At 40.8% G+C, this 16,676-nt stretch overlaps 1 protein-coding gene across 2 annotated transcripts in view; it reads left to right on the top strand.

The window, feature by feature from the left end:
- Positions 1 to 12,060, top strand: part of Ndfip1 (Nedd4 family interacting protein 1) — a 49,917-nt gene extending 37,857 nt beyond the window's left edge. The window contains exons 6-8 of one of the 2 annotated variants that reach the window (XM_034518039.2): positions 2,556 to 2,622; positions 7,125 to 7,230; positions 11,159 to 12,060. In XM_034518039.2, the coding sequence (XP_034373930.1) occupies positions 2,556 to 2,622; positions 7,125 to 7,228 (171 nt within the window). In that variant the 3' untranslated portion in view covers positions 7,229 to 7,230; positions 11,159 to 12,060. Of the gene's footprint in view, positions 1 to 2,555; positions 2,623 to 7,124; positions 7,231 to 11,142 lie in introns of both variants that reach the window. The other variant, XM_034518040.2, reaches the window with a different exon arrangement.
- Positions 12,061 to 16,676: the final 4,616 nt, after the last annotated feature.

Raw genomic sequence — 16,676 nt, 5'->3', positions numbered from 1 at the left:
TCCCGTATTATTTCTCAGATCTTTATGGCAGCAAGATTTCTTTTTCTTTTTTTTCTTTTTATTTATTTTTTATTGGATATTTTATTTACATTTCAGATGCCATCCCTTTTCCCCATTTCCCCTCCCTAGAAAACCCCTATCCCATCCCTCCTCCTCCTTTTTGCTTTTATACAATTTTTTTTAATGTTGATCAAATGATTTTTTTAAGAACCATGTTCGTATAACTTATTATAGAACATTGTTAGTAATTTCTATGGCACTTATCATTAATCTCAGTATACTTAATTCATAAATCAAACTTTATCAAGGGTTCATATGTACAGAAAGATTGTATATACATAGGCTTTGAAACTGTTTGCCATTTCAGCCATTCATGAGTGTCTCAGAGGCTATCTCCTATGGACAAAGAAGAAATACTGCTTTAATTCTCAGACTTTGGACACCAGAGCCTCCAAAGAGAAGTAAATCTATTAAAAACAATTTTTTTTTACTAAATGGCCAAAAAAATGTAGACTATTAGATAGAAAGACAGATCTTACGTTATTAGGTGTCCTTAATATCTAACAGAATCAAGCTCAGAATGGCCTACCAAGTCAGAAAAATTTGAGGAAGTTTCTATTCCCCACCAAAACAATCCTGCTATAGAGGTTCATTAGATCAGTACTTGAGCATCTGAGGGAGAGCAGAGATTTCGGCTCGTCACTATAGCTCTTGTTTCTTTTAGATGTAAAAGCTGGTGGCATACATAACACACTAACACACAACAGTATTTCACAGAAGAACATGAATGTACATGCATATATTCACCCTGATGAGTGGTACAGCCCAGTGTCCTAACATGTCCACTGCTATTCTTGGTAATCATCTCATGGAACTGGCATCTCCAATACAATGGGGTCTTCGGCAGCAACTAGGCTTCACTGGTAACCTCTCATAGGCTCTCTTCATGGTGCCAAGCCTCAACTCCTTTGCATGACCCCTTCAGTCCTGGGCCATCAGCTGCAACTGTGCTTGCATCTTCACTAGTGGCCTTCCATGGCTTTTCACAGTGTCAAGCTTCAGCTGTTCTTCATGACACCTGTTTGGCATTGTGATCTAGATGCTGACTGAGAGCTGTGGCTGACTGCCACCACCCAGCATCCTGAGAGATTGTTTCGTCCTACCTATCTCAAGGCTGGGAAAAGACTCAAATGCAAAAGATGGTTTTTACTGCACGTGTACTGTTCTGTCATAAAGTTAACAGCTCTTTCAGTTTTTTCTTTTTTCTTTTCCTGTTTGTTTCATTTTGTAGTTTGTTTTTTGAGACAGAGTTTCTCTGTATAATAGCCTTGGCTTTCCTGGAACTCACTTTGTAGACCTCAAGAGATCCACCTGCCTCTGCTTCCTGAGTGCTGGGTTTAAAGGCATGTACCACCACACCTGGTTAAGTTCATTGCTTTTGTTGGGGGCCATCTGTATTCCTTTTCTCTTTTAAGAGGCCTTCAATTCTTACTTTCCAAAAGAATGCCCTGTACCAGTTGTTGGCAAAGGTATACAATTACTGAGAACTACATAATAAAAAGTTCAGAAGTCAGGGTTTGGAACAAATTGAGCCTCACTGGCATGGAGACAGTGATGTCAGCCAAATAATTGCTTCTAGTACCAAGTGCACACAATAGAAATAGAAACAAACGTATTCAGATAGGAAACACTTTGTGGAGGAGTGCCAGATTACAGGCATGCACTGCCATGCCAGGGACTGTAAAAACTTTTCTAACAAACTAAGAACTGAGTATGGTGACACAGACAAGTTATCTTGGCACTTTAGGGGCCTGACACAGAAAGAGCAAGACTGGGCTATACACCAACAACCCAACCCCCACTCCCTGGTCTGAACACAAACAAAAAAACATTCTTTTGTGTACTTGCGAAATAAGGAAGAGTCTATAATATAGCAGAGAACTTTAAAGTTTTTTTTTTTCATTTAGAGAAGCCAATTTGCATTTGTCAAAACAATTTCAAATTAGAGTAGATCTTATTTTACAAATTATTATGTTTGAGATGGTTCAGTAGTTAAGAGAACTTGTTGCTCTTGCAGGAGACCTGGATTTAATTCCCAACACCTATATGGTGGCTCACAACTATTCATAACTTTTTTTTTTTAAGATTTATTTATCTTATGTATAGGAGTACACTGTAGCTGTCTTCAGACACACCAGAAGAGGGTATCAGATCCTATTGCAAATGGTCATGAGCCATCATTTGTTGCTAGGAATTGAATTCAAGGCCTCTGGAAGAGCAGTCAGTGCTTTTAACCACTGAGCCATCTCTCTGCCCCCATTTATAACTCTTAATTCTAGGGTTGTCTGATGCTCTCTTCCAAACTCTTCAGGCATATATGTGTGTGTGTGTGTATACATACTTATGTAAAACATACTCATTATATAAATACATTTTAAAAATACCTGTATATGCTCTTGATGGCAGTTGTGTTTTGTATGCCCCTAAATTAGTATATGAAATTGTTCTGTTAGGCCGAAATAAAGTCTTTGCCTTTCTTCTTCTTCTTCTTTCAGTTTTCCACCTATTTCCCTGGATACTTTGATGGCCAGTACTGGCTCTGGTGGGTGTTCTTGGTTTTAGGTAAGTACTTTTAACATAAGAAAATGAAGTTTAAAGTAATCTTTAAATTTTTTTAAATGTCTTAAGTTAGACAGCTAAAATTTCTTTGGCAAGGCCTCATCTCGCTGTATAGTATTAATCATCAATTTAAAATGCAAGTTTCAGATGTTTCTTTCTTAAAAGGTAACTGGTTTCCACCAGTAGAGTAGCACACATGTTAATAGAGGCTGTGAATGCTTCTCCTTGTCCACATGATTATCATCAGTGGGGCGTGCTGATGACTCTACAGTGTAGCTTTTTTTCTACTTGCAAGTTACTTCGACAGAACTCAACCCCAAGTTTATTATAAGTGTACTGTAACTAATTGTATTAAAATATATGTATGTGAGCCATCTTTTGTTAGATCTGTCAGTAGACCACAAAAAATGTATATATAGCTCTAATACACATAACTTCTGAAATTATGGGGTTCCCAGAATCCTTTAGTTCACCATTGATAAGAAGACCACTTTACAGTGAAAGGAAGACTTGAAACTAGTGCTGGGTGATAGTGGCGCACACCTTAATCCCAGCACGCGATAAGCAGGGGCAGGCAGAACTCTGAGTTAGAGACCAGTCTGGTCTTCAGAGCAAGTTTCAGGACAGCTACGGCTACACAAAGAAACCTTGTCTCAAAAAAAGAAAAAGAAAAACAAAAAACCATCAAATCCCTACACATAAATAAATACACATACATACACACATCTGTGTGCATGCACACATGAAGGTAAATACACATACATGTACACATGAGGGCAGTCTAGCTGTTAATCTCCATATTACTTATAATTTTATTTTTCTTGTTTACTTTAAATTATTTTTGTCCTAATCAATTTTTATTGGGGTGACTTACTATAATGTAGCTTTGTTATTTATAAATATATAACATAAAGATAAGATAAAATTATCAGTGCAAATCTATCTATCTGCTATCTATTTGCTATCTGCAAAGCAATAGTAGGGCCACCCAGTAGCTTTTAAAGATGGTTTAGTGGTTAAAGGTTCAGAGTGTTTTGCAGGGGACCTGAATTTGATTCCCAACACCTATGTCTGACTGTGAGACACCTGCATGTACCCCAACACAGACATACATGTAATTACAAGCAAAGTTTCCAAAAGAAAGATGATCGGATTGACACTAGATATCTGTGACATCATCACTTTGTCCTGCTGAAAGCTTGCTACTCATGATGTGACTCTTGATTATTGCCAAGAATCCTTTCTGGTTTAGACCTTTTTTCCTTCTTTGTTTTTAATGTTTGTTTGTCTGTTTTAAGACAGGGTTTCTTTGTGTAGCCCTGGCTATTCTGTAACTCACTCTGTAGACCAGCTAGTCTCAAACTCAAGATCTGTCTGCGTCTGTCTTCCAAATGTTAGCATTAAAGGCTTGTGCAATTATACCTGGCCTTCTTTGTTTTGTTTGTTTTTCTTTTTTTATTATTTTTTCTCCTTCCTTCCTTCCTTCCTTCCTTCCTTCCTTTCTTTCTCTCTTCTTCCTTCCTTCTTGCTTTGCTTGCGCTCTCTCTCTCTCTCTCTCTCTCTCTCTCTCTCTCTCTCTCTCTCTCTCTCTCTTTCTTTCTTTCTTTCTTTCCAAAATCCTAACATAGGCCAGACTGGCCTTAACCTTGCTATGTAGCTGAGGATGGCCTAGAATTTATCTTCCTGCCCGTACCTTTCAAGTACTGGATTATAGGAATGCACTGCCATGCCTGGTTTCAGATTCATAATTGAACTGTTGTCTTGTTTTGTTTTTGAGACAACATCTTGCTATGTACCCTATTGCTGGCCTAGAAGCCACTGTGTAGATCAGAAAGCCATTAAGCTTGCTTGATCTTCTTGCCTCTGCCTCCCAAGTGTGTATCATCATGTCTAGTTCCTGCTCTACATACCTTCTTGTATCCTCTGGCAAAGCTATTGGTGGGACTGTTGCTAATGAATCTGGCTAGCTCAGTCTAACACCTAAGCCCAGCAAGGAGTTGAGAGTTGAGGCCTGCCTTTCTTAGTCACCAGATCCCTGTACTACTAACTCTGCATCTTAGAAAATGCAAGTCATGCCTGCTATCATTCTCTGCCCTCCTGTCCTGGAGCACTGTCTACTCTTGCTTACTGGAATCTAATGATTCCAGGAAGAGAAAGGGTTAAGTTCTCCTTGTCTTGATTTCCACAAGTTTAATAAAAATGAGTGGCTCAGGAGGAATAATATGTTGGCTTGTTTATTCTCTTAGATGGACTCTGAGAGAAAGGCTGGGTTGAGTGGTGTGCTCAGTGGGCTAGGACCCTGGCCTCACATGCTCAGTCCTGCTGTAATTCCTAGCACCATTTGAAAGAGATGAGGAGGAGTAAGGCTGGTCACCTACTGGCTTTAAAGGTAGACTGAATTCCAGATGGATCACAGAAGAGACAGGAAGCATTTTCAGATGGCTTGTTTCCAATACATATTAAAGAAATTTAATGGATTGATTTCTGTATCAGTGTTTCATGGAAGATAGATTGATACTTCATTATTTTTTTAAAGATTTATTTATTTTATGTATATGAGTACACTGTGGCTGTCTTCAGACACACCAGAAGAGGGCATCAGATCCTATTACAGATGGTTGTGAGCCACCATGTGATTGCTGGGAATTGAACTCAGGACCTCTGGAAGAGCAATCAGTGCTCTTAACCACTGAGCCATCTCTCCAGCCCTCTTTGGGTCTTTCTGGCAGTGTCTGTAGGTTTCTGTGCAGAGCGTATACCCAAACTGGAAGCTCAGGAGTTACAGCTAGCCTACACTAGAAGTTTGTTTACCCCAGTTGTTGTTGTTGTTATTTTGGTTTTTCCGAAACAGGGTTTCTCTGTGTAGCCCTGGCTGTCCTAGAATTCACTCTATGACCAGGCTGGCCTCGAACTCAGAGATCAGCCTCCCTCTGCCTCCTGTGTGCTGGGATTAAAGATGTATGCACCACTGCCCCACTTACCCCTGGTATTTTTAGAGATGTTTTAAATTAGTTGGCAACATTTAAAAATCAAGATATTTTACATAAATATCTTAACATTTTAAACTTTTTTCAGCACCTGAAATGTCTAGCAAATGTATTCCCACATGGTGCTGCTGGTCCCTCCATTCCAGTGATGGCGCTTCCATTTCAAGAGACCCAGCATGTGAGGGTTAGCCTATACTATATTTCTGTGCTTTTGGTTTACCAAAAAGAAAGAAAAAGAAAAAATAATTTTTTTACCTCCAAGTCTATGTAAAAATTCTTCAAAACAAAATAGACTAATGATTACCTGGGGCTCAGAGAGAGGAGGGGGAGCAAATGAGTAACAGCTGCTAAGTGCAAGGGTTGGGGGCGGTGACAAGCATGCCCCTGTATTAGATTGTGGTTGTTGTACAAGTCAGTAAATACATTTAAACCAGGGCAGTGTATGCAGTGAACTTTATATCTGCAGATTGTATCTCAATAATGGTATTAAAATGGTGTTAAGAGTGTCTGAGAGAGTGTGAAGAGTGCATTTTCATCTGAGGGGCTCATCATCATCTGAGGGTAAATGTGTGAGGCTGCTGCTGTCAGACCACCTTTACCAGTAGAAAACTGGGGCCTGCCAGTCAGGGCTCACGCCTTTAATCCTAGCACTAAGGAGGGAGACACAGAGTTCAAGACCAGCCTGGTCTACAGAGCAAGTTCCAGGACAGTTAGGACAACTTCCTGGACTACTAATAAAAACCCTGTTTTGGGGGCTGGGGGTGGGGGTGGGGGTGGGGAATGTGTAGAAAAGTGGAATTTTCTGCATAAGTATATACTGACATCTAGTGGACAATGTTAAGTACTATTGGCAGACAATGAAATAACAGAAAAAAATTAGAATTAAGCTTGAGAAAAGCAGAATTCTGGTGGTGTGTACCTGTAATCCCAGAAAACTGCAGGGATGGAGGCAAGAAAATTAGGAGTTCAAGGCTAGTCTTTCCTACATAGCAAGTTGGAGACTGGTCTGTATACTGGGACCATATTTCAGAAAACAAAACAAAACTCATTTGGATTTTGTTTTGTTTCAGGGGAGGGGGGATGGTTTTTGGTTTGTTTGGTTTTTTGTTGTTGTTTTTTGTGTTTTTTGTTTGTTTTACAAAACTCATTATTTGCAGCCCCTCCTTTTGGAGTCAGTTGTGTGGCTATTGTTTGGGAACTCGGTAGGGAGATTCTTTAGGCTTCCCATCAAGGCCTCCAGATGTAAATGTGTTGTCCCATTTTATATTCCATTTCCTTTCGAGACTAATTAGATCCTGTGCAAAAGAGTCCTTTACACTTGAGATTTTTCCTTCCTGTCGAGAATATCCCATTGGATAATTTGATAGAAAAGTCCTTTGGAGGTGTTGGAGAAAACTGCCCATGTCAATAGGCTTCAGCAGGAAAATAACACGTTTCTGTTACAATGGGGGAAGTTCTGGGGAAGGAACTTAATGTAGAAATTAGAAGATCATTCTTGACTTTTCTTTTTTTACTTAGGCTTTCTCCTGTTTCTCAGAGGATTTATCAATTACGCAAAAGTTCGGAAGATGCCAGAAACTTTCTCAAATCTCCCCAGGACCAGAGTTCTCTTTATTTATTAAAGGTATTGGAGGAGGGGTGGGGGCTGTGTTTGTTTGCTGTTATGATCATGGGATGCGTTGCAGAGTTTAGAGTGAGACTCTGATGGGGCACATACATTGTAAGGAGGCCATAAAAGGTCCTGACTTTCCACCGTTTTATTATTATTATTATTATTATTATTATTATTATTATTATTATTATTGGAGGGATGGTGTCTGCAGAAAGCTGTTGATGAGGGCAAAGGGGAAGAAAAGTATATTGGCAACATAAAGGCAAGGACCTCAGTAGTAATGGGGGGGTTGGGTAGGGTATTGATGGTGTGATTGAACCTATTAGGCCTCTTTCTTCTTCCCTAATATCATAGAGCCCCAGAATGCCCTGAGGGAAGTCAGCAGGTACATCAGAAACAGGCCCTCTTGTTTGCACTACTGATAAGCCTGCTAAGATATCCATCTCTTCAAATTAGTCCTTGGACCTTTCTTGTTGCCTGTTTTCAGGTGCATACCCAGATTGGTAGAGAGGATGCTTAGATCCAAGGAAAGGAGAGAGACCTTTCTTTTACCTGAATAGAACTAAGCTCTGAACTGATTCCCACAGTTTTCCCCAGTGGCTAACTCCTGTCTTTTACCAGCAGCTACCCGAAAAGTAAGATAAGTTGAATATAGCAGGGAGTCCAAATAAGGCAGGCTAGGCCTTTGCAGGCTCCACTCTTTGTCTTTTGGGCTTTTGAGATTGTGTGTTTGATAAAAATAAAACCTTGAGCACCATTTAAAAGCAAGTCCAGTTGAAGGCCCAGAAAAGGCCTTGTGATAGCCTATGTGCAGCAGTTGTCACAAACCTTAAATGACAGTAGAATTTAACTTGTGGAAATTGGCTATGTGTGGGAGAACTTCAGTCTCCTGAAGTGTAGTGCAGAACAAAAACAGACAGCAGCTCAGCTCAGACTTGATCTTTACAAACAGAACTATTCTGTAGGAATTTGATAGTACTGTAAATTCCCTGTGGCATGAGATCACCCCTCTCTCTGTTGTCCTCATTTTTTATTTCAAGGGATATTTGACAGTCTTGGGACTATAGCTCAGTGTACAAGGTTTGACTCCCTCTTGAAAACGGGGGAGGGAAAGGGAGAAGCAGGGAGGGTCTGAGTATGCTGGGATTGCACACTTTGTTCATCTTCTAGTACACAGCAAATAGTAGCCAAGACAGGGACTGCTTAACAATGCTGTTTTCCAGCGTTAGGGATTTTGACAGGATTATGTTCTATAGCTTTGATTTTTCTAAAAATTTTGGAATATTTCTGAGTCTACATTGACAGTCATGAATCTGCTAGGCCACAATTTGCATCACCAGTCTTTAGGACAGTGCTGTGGGAACTGGTCAGGGAATGATTTGAGCAGGGTTTCTGTGGTGTGCTGTAAAGGTTGTCAGAAACCTACACACAAGTAAATGAGTGGCCCTGTCTGAGGGCACCAGAACATTATTTGCTTTCTGCCCAGCCTCGTGTGGTAGTTGGTATGAAAATCACTCAGGTGTGCCCAGAGAGTCTTGAGCCCAGGGGAAGGGACTAGAATTTGAAAGCAGTGTTTACAAATCTAATTGTTTCCTTACCAATCAACTCTCAAAATCCCTGGGAGGGAAATGGTAAGATTCTGTAGGCCTGAGTGACCTTTGTTCATTGAAAAGACTATAAAACCTCTCTACCCAGATCCACATGTAGAATATTTGATTTCTTTAGTCAACAGATATTTTGGCTAGAAGATACAGTTAAACTTCATTGTGTGAAGTATTATGGCATTACTTCATTGAATCTGGCCTTCTTTGGTGGTTGATATTCCTAGTTATAAGGAAGCTGAATAGGCTTACCTGTGCCAGAAAGACCATAGGTAGGGAATTTCAGAAGTAACTCCATAGGAAAATATACCTTTCATTCCAGACTGAACTTATTGTTTACAGAGGGCATTGGAATAGAGACATCTCTCACCTGGCATAGTGGTAATCAGGCAGATCTCTGTGAATTTGAAGCCAGCCCAGTGTACATAGTTCCAGGACAGCAAGGGCTATATAGAGAGACTCTGTCGAAGAATTCAAAACCCAAAGAGTAGAGACTTCTTTAGGCTATCCAAAATGCAGGACAAACAAGGTGAATTGTGTACAGAAGTGCAATCATTAGTGTGTTAGCTAGCTTCGTGTCAGTTTGACACAAGCTAGAGTTGAGGAAAAGGAGCCTCAGTTGAGAAGATACTCCTCTCCAGATTGGCCTATGGGCAACAAAAACAACTGTGGAGTGACCGCAGGAGACTCGTCTATGGGTCTGAAGAGTTAGCTCTGCAGCTAAGACTACTTGTTGCTCTTGCAGACCTGGTTTTAGTTTCCAGCATTTAATATGGTGGTTACAACCATCCATAACTCCAGTTCTAGATGTTCCATTGTCTCTTTCACTTCCAAGCTTCTTTTAGCATTACAATAACGAGTTACTTAAGGTTTTCCCCCACATTATTTCCATGAGAATTATACTAGTGTGTTTATATGGGGCTGGGGATTTGACTCAGTGATATGCATCTGTTTAGCATTCAAGGCCCTGAGTTCAGTTCTCAGCACAGGGCAGAGACACACATAGACACAGACATCATTTTAAAAGTATACTTTTCTGTCATAATACTTTTTAAAAATTGCATATATTCTGAAAAACATGCTTCCCAGATACTTTGGTTTTTTTTGTTGTTGTTTTGTTTTTTTTTTTAAGATTTATTTATTTGATGTATGAGTACACTATAGCTGTCTTGAGACACACCAGAAGAGGGCAGTGGATCCCATATACAAATGGTTGTGAGCCACCATATGGTTGCTGGGAATTGAACTCAGGACCTCTGGAAGAGTAATCAGTGCTCTTAACCACAGAGCCATCTCTCCAGCTCCAATACCTTGGTTCTTTAAGTTTCTAAAGCACATTTGTGGGATAGTTCAGGTGAGTTTACATTCACTTTCTAACTTTGCTACATAAAGAGTGACATCATTGGTATCCTCAGGGAATTTTTCCTGTGTGAGATCTGACAGAATTGTCTAGTGAATGGTAACAAGTGCATATTAGGAAATGGTCCTTTTCTTTTCCTCTTTTGTTAGAACAGAAGAAAGAAGAGTGAGAAACTCCTGACTTGTGTAAATGAGTATACATTGTAGCTGTCTTGAGACACACCAGAAGAGGGCATTGGACCCCACCCATTACAGATGTTTGTGAGCCACCATGTGGTTGCTGGGGGCTGGGGATTGAACTCAGGAGCTCTGGAAGAGCAGTCAGTGCTCTTAACTGCTGAGCTATCCCTCCAGACCCCTGACTTGTTTTTTGTTTTGTTTTGTTTTTTGAGACAGGGTTTCTCTGTGTAGCCCTGGCTGTCCTGGAAATCACTCTGTAGACCAGGCTGGCCTCGAACTCAGAAATCCGCCTGCCTCTGCCTCCCAAGTGCTGGGATTAAAGGCGTGCGCCACCACTGCCCGGCATCTGACTTGTTTTTTAAGAGAGAGTATACTGGGACTGGAAAGCTAGTCAGAGGTTAAGAGCACTAGCTGCTCCTCCAGAGGATCTGGGTTCCATTTCCCAGCACCCACATGGTGGTCAAAACCATCTTTGACTCCAGTTCCAGAGGATTTAATACCCTCTTATTATCTCTGAAAGTGCTGTACACATGCAGTGCACAGACATACACACAGACAAAACACCTATACACATAAATAAATCTTCACAGAGAACATGCCAGTTATTTATAGTGGGAGGATATTAAGAACTGAAAATTGACTTTATTGGCTACTGTGATGCCCATGTATAGAAATATTCAAATTATGTTGAAATGCAGCATGGATGTCTTCAAACCTCTTGTCTTCTGTGACTATGCCCTGCTCTTAGCCAACATGACAGGCTAACTGGAGTCTGACTGTTCAGTGTCCTTCTCTGGCAGATGTTTTCTGGCAAAGACTTCCTGCACTGATGAAGTCCCTCGAGAAGCGAGAGCACCTGCAGGAAGTGAATCATCACCAGAACGGAGGAACAGTCACCTGCTTTAAAAAATAAAGTACTGTTGAAAAGATCATTTCTCTCTATTTGTTCCTAGGTGTAAAATGTTAATAGTTAATGCAGAATTCTGTAATCATCAAATCATTAGTGGTTAATGTTTGAAAAAGCTCTTGCAATCAAGTCTGTGATGTATTATTAATAATGCCTTATATATTGTTTGTAGTCATTTTAAATAGCATGAGCCATGCCCCTATAGTCAGTAGGGGGCAATCTTGCTTTATTCATCCTCCATCTCAAAGCAGATTTGAAATTACAGATTAGTGTAAGCTATGTTTAAGGCTGGCTGTTTGAAAAGGGGTTTTCTCAAAAGTCGAAACTTTGGTTATGACTGCATTTCTGCACATAATCCATATTTCCTGTTCAAATTAATCTAGAAATATGTTTAATTGTATCGTGTGTGAACATCTGGAAGCAAAACCATAGTGCAAAGTTCATTGTAGTGTTAACAAAAAATGTTCTCAATTGGTAGATAAGCATTAATTTATCATAGTCTATATTCAGAAATTACCTTTTCATTCTGTAGTTCTGTGTAGTTCATATAAAATGGAAAGGACAAAGACAGATTCTGATTAAATATTATTCTGGAAACTGGCTAGAATCTCAGAGGGTCAGGAGCAAAGAATTAGTTTGAAACTTTTGAGAGGATCCCTAACGTTCTGTATTCTTTGCTTTTACAACTGTTATAACTGTAGAATGATGTGCTTGCTGCCCAAGTGCTAGTTCACTTTGGTTGCTATATGAAACTGTAAATACAATAGAACATTAATAAATGTCTCTTGTGTAGCACCTTTTGCTGTAGATTAGTGTTTAATTTTGGAGTTTACATTTACTGATTATGAAAACATTTTCTAATCTTATACAACAATCCAGAGTATATCTAAAAATTAAAACTTTATGTGTCTTAGGGGTTTATTGCTGTAATAAAATGCCATGACCAAGCCAGGTCTGGTGGTACACACCTTTAATCCCAGCACTCAGAAGACAGAGGCAGGTGAATCTTTGAGTTAAAGCCAGCCAAAGAAACCTTGTCTCAGTTCCACAACACAGTCTATCACTGAGGGAGGGAAGTGCATGTAGGAACGCTTAAGGCCAGAACTGGAGCAGAGGCCATGGAAGTGTGCTGCTTGCTGGTTTGTTTCTCATGGCTTGCTCTCTTAGAGTTCCCAGAACCACCTGCCTAGGGATGCACCACATACAGTGAACTGGGCTTTCTCACATCAGTTTTGAATCAAGAAAATGCACTACAGCCTTGCCCACAAGCCCATCTTGAGCTGGGTTATCTTCTCAATTGAGGTTTCTTGTTCTCAATTCTGGCTTGTGTCAAACTGACATAAAACTATCCAACACACTGTGGTTGTACTTCTGCATACAATTAATTTCATAATTTAGAAATAGGCACAGAAGTTTCATATCCCACTCAGTACCTTCCTACAAATTGCCTCTGCAAATGACCATGGACCAAAATAGGAGGAGCATAGAAATCCTGCACAAGCTCCTGTGAAGCACCCAGTAGGCATCACTGTGAAGCCACAACAGTAAGACAGTCTGCTTAGACTGTTGGCTCCTTCCCTCCATTCAGCACAGCCTGAGACAGAAGGAAGGGTCCTCATTCCTCCATGTTCTTATTCCTGTTTGCTTGTTTAGAGACCAGTGGTGGTTGTATCAGCCATTTGATTTTTTTCCCATATTCTACTTAGATGAAATACAAAGAAAAAAAATGCCACAAGGTTGTCAAACTATCTAGTAAGCCAGTATTAGCATGTGTGATAGTTACATATTTATAAGTGCTCGTTTGTCTGCTGTCTGTAAATACCTGTGAACAACATAGGAGGTCTGTCAGGGTGTCAGTATACCCCACACAGAAATGCCCAAGCCTCCTGGAATCACTTTGTTTTGTATGTGTGTAAGTTGTTGATTTTACTTCCTTGGTTAAAAATGTTCTTATCTATCTATCTATGTTTATCTGTTTGTCTGCTTTGAGACTGATGTTCACCATGTAGCTTTGGCTGGCCTGAAGCTTACTGTGTAGACCCAGCTGGCCTTGAACTTGAATCAGTCCTCAAGCTCCTGCCTCCTGAGTGCTCGAATGACAGGTCTGTATTACTGCAACTTGCCTAGATTGACATGCCAATAGTTGCAACCAGGTTATTGATTATTATAGTATAGTTTTGTTTGCAGGGAGGATGGGGGGAGCTCCTCTAGAGCCCAGGCTGGCATTGAATTCACAGCCCTCCTGCCCTAGCTTCATAAAGGTGCCCACCACCATGCCCAGCTATGTATTCTTACAGGTTATAATCTCTGAGGTCCTCCTCCACTAGATCATACGGCAATAGACTTTAGAAATTTTATGACCTTTTATGGCTCTAAATGAAAGCAACCATTTAAATCATCTTGCAGAACAGAGTAGAGTAAAGGGTAGAGATTTGTGAAATGATGGAAAGGAAGCACTGTTTGCTGAAGGGTTGGGGACAGACTTGGATCAACACCAGGCCTCATGTAAGACCACAGAGCTCTGTCTCTTGTTGCCATTTGAAGTAGGCATGCTACGTTTAAAGGATTCTGTATTGTGAACCTCTTTTTCTAGAAAGCTCTAGATTGCTTTGTGTGGCAATAAAAGGCATTTATAAAACTTACTTATTAAGAAATAGTAAACACCAGAGTTACATAGGGAGACCCTGTCTCCGGGGAAAAAACAAAACCAAAAAGGAACAGTAAACACAGAGCTGGCAAGAGTAGCTTGACCTGTCCCTTCTGCTGGTGTCTAATTGCTCCATTTTCAGCTAGTGAAGATGTTTATCTTTCAGTGACGATGATTTGGGAAATAATGGTGTAACAAGATGGAAAATGTAAAGCATATTTCCATAGATGGTTAGTATGTTGTTTTTTTATTTTGTTTTGTCTATTTGGAAGCCTATAGAGTATTTGCATCCAGTGCAGTTAGTAAGGTGGCGGGGATCATTTACCAAACCAGTACTGAGGAACTCAGTGTTAGTGTGGTGTTAGTTCTCACTTAACACCTATAAGAAGTACTTTGCAACAGGAGAACTCTGAGTATATTCATAAGCTGAAGGGGAGAAAACACCTCAGGGGAAAGAAAACTTCCCCAAGGGAAAGGGAAGTTTAGGTTAAGAGGGAAGGAGGAAGAAAAGATGGTTGTGAACCTGGTATGTTAGCATCCTCAGTCTTTGTTGAAGATTATTTATGTGTGTATGCATGTGTGTGTCCCTCTGAATGTGCTAGTGCAGGGTGCCCATGGAAACCAGAAGAAGGTGTTGGGTGCCTCGGAGCTGGAGGTATTGGTAATTGTGAACTGCTCGATGTGTATGCTGGGGTTTGAATTCAGGGTCTCTTGATTGAGCAGCAAGCACTTTTAACTGATGAGCCAAATCTCCAGCTCTATTTTTGTTTTGTTTGAGACAAGATTGCTGTTGCCCTGCTTGGCTAGAATTTACTGTATAGCCTAGGGTGGCCTCAAACTCAACAGCAATCTTCTTGCCTTAGCCTCTCAAGTTTGCCAGCACACCCAGCCTCCTCCCTATTCCAGCAAGAGTCTGTATAGCCAGCAACTTTATGTCTATGAAAGTTCTGCATTTGTGTAAGAAATGAAGACCTGCTTTTCCAGGCTGGTTTCCTTGTTGGTAAGATTTTAAGCATTCCATCTACTGAACAGTGTTTTTGTTTGGTTTCATATTTCAAAGCAGAGTCTCTCACCTTGTAGCCCAACTACATAGACTAGGCTGGCCTCGAACTCATGGATTTGCCTACTGTGCACCACCACACTCAGCCCTACTGCATAGTGTTTTAAACCCGTCATGTATCCTTGTCACAATTTGCCACTTGAAGGCTAAGTGATTATTTAAGGTTCTAGTTTAGTTTGATCCCAAATCCTAAAGACTGTTTTGTTTTCGTTTCTTCTTTTTCCAAAAGCATTTTTCTTTGAGTTTAAATTCATCATTTGCAAAGTAGTGGGGATAGGAGTATGAAGTACCTGGGCAGAGAGATGGATATATCTCCAGTACAGCCCTACTACCAGCACCCCTCCCCCACCAGCAGCAAAAAAGACACATTAGCTGAAGAGATGGCTCAAGGGGTTTAACACTTGCTTTTCAAGAGCAAGCTTGAGGCCCTGAGTTCAAATTCCTTGGACCCATGTTAAGGCAGATGGAGCAATGGGTGCCTGTGACCCACAGATGGGCAAAGACAGGAGCATCCCTCCATGCTCTATGGGCCGACTAGCCTGTCATACCCAATGGGAAAAAACAAGAGACCCTGACTCAAGGTAGCCAGCAAGAACCAGTACCTGGTGTTCCCTTTCATCTCGACACATGTATTCTATAGCATACATGCCCCAGCACACACACACAAGCAAGAATAAACATCATCTAAAAACAAGGGAAATCAGAGTGATGGCCTGGCAGTGGCTGCACACACCTTTAATCCCAGCAGGCAGGAGACAGGGACAGGCGGATCTCTATGAGCCTGGTCTGCAGAGTGAATTCCAGGCCAACCAGGGCTACACAGAGAAACCCTGTCTCAAAGAACAATAAATGAAAGAAGAGTATGTGTTGCATTTTCAGAGGACCTGGGTTTGATTACCAGTACCCACATGACAGCTCACAACTGACTGTAACTCCAGTTCTGGGGAGCCTGATGGCCTCTTCTAACCTCCATGGAGTTCTGAACACACATGATGCACATAAACTCATGCAGGCACACATGCATACACATTAAATAAGTAAAAAAAATTTTATAAAAAAAAAAAAAAAAAAAACATGAGCTGGAGAGACAACTCAGGTTAAGACCACTTACTGTGCAACCATGAAGACCAGGGTTCAGCATCTACAGAATGAGTCCAGAGTCCAGCACATACCTATAGCCGATCATCAAGGAAGGATTGTTGGGCTTGCTGGCTTTCAGACTAGCTGAGGAAAAAAAAAATGGGCCTCAGGTTCAGGGAGAGACTCTGCCTCACAGGAATAAGAGTGTTCCATATTTACACATACAAATTTTTTTTTAAGACAAACTACTAAAATTACAATATAAGTCTAAGATGTGTTCTTGTTTATTGGATTTTGAGATCCAATAAACTTAACTCTGTTCTAAAACTGGTCTCGAACACAGAGATCCACCTGTCTCTGCCTCTCAAGTGCTGGGAATAAAGGTGTGAGCTGCCACACCTGGCTTTTTATGATCTTTTAACTGTGTGCATCTGTGTGTTGCTCTGTGTGGGTATGTGCATCTGAGTTCAGGTGCCCACGGAGCTGCAGTCACTGTGGGCAGTTGGAAGCTGCCTGACTCGGGTACTACGAACCAAACTCGGTCTTCTGCAAGAACAGTCTGCACTGTGAACCACTGATTCATCTCTCCAGCCCTCAGTGTAAATCTCTCAATCCTAACTGCAG

This window comes from Arvicanthis niloticus, chromosome 14 (assembly GCF_011762505.2).
Source record: "Arvicanthis niloticus isolate mArvNil1 chromosome 14, mArvNil1.pat.X, whole genome shotgun sequence".
NCBI lineage: Eukaryota > Metazoa > Chordata > Mammalia > Rodentia > Muridae > Arvicanthis > Arvicanthis niloticus.
The sequence above is the reverse complement of the archived record's forward strand: the minus strand, read 5'-3'. Positions and strand labels throughout refer to the sequence as shown.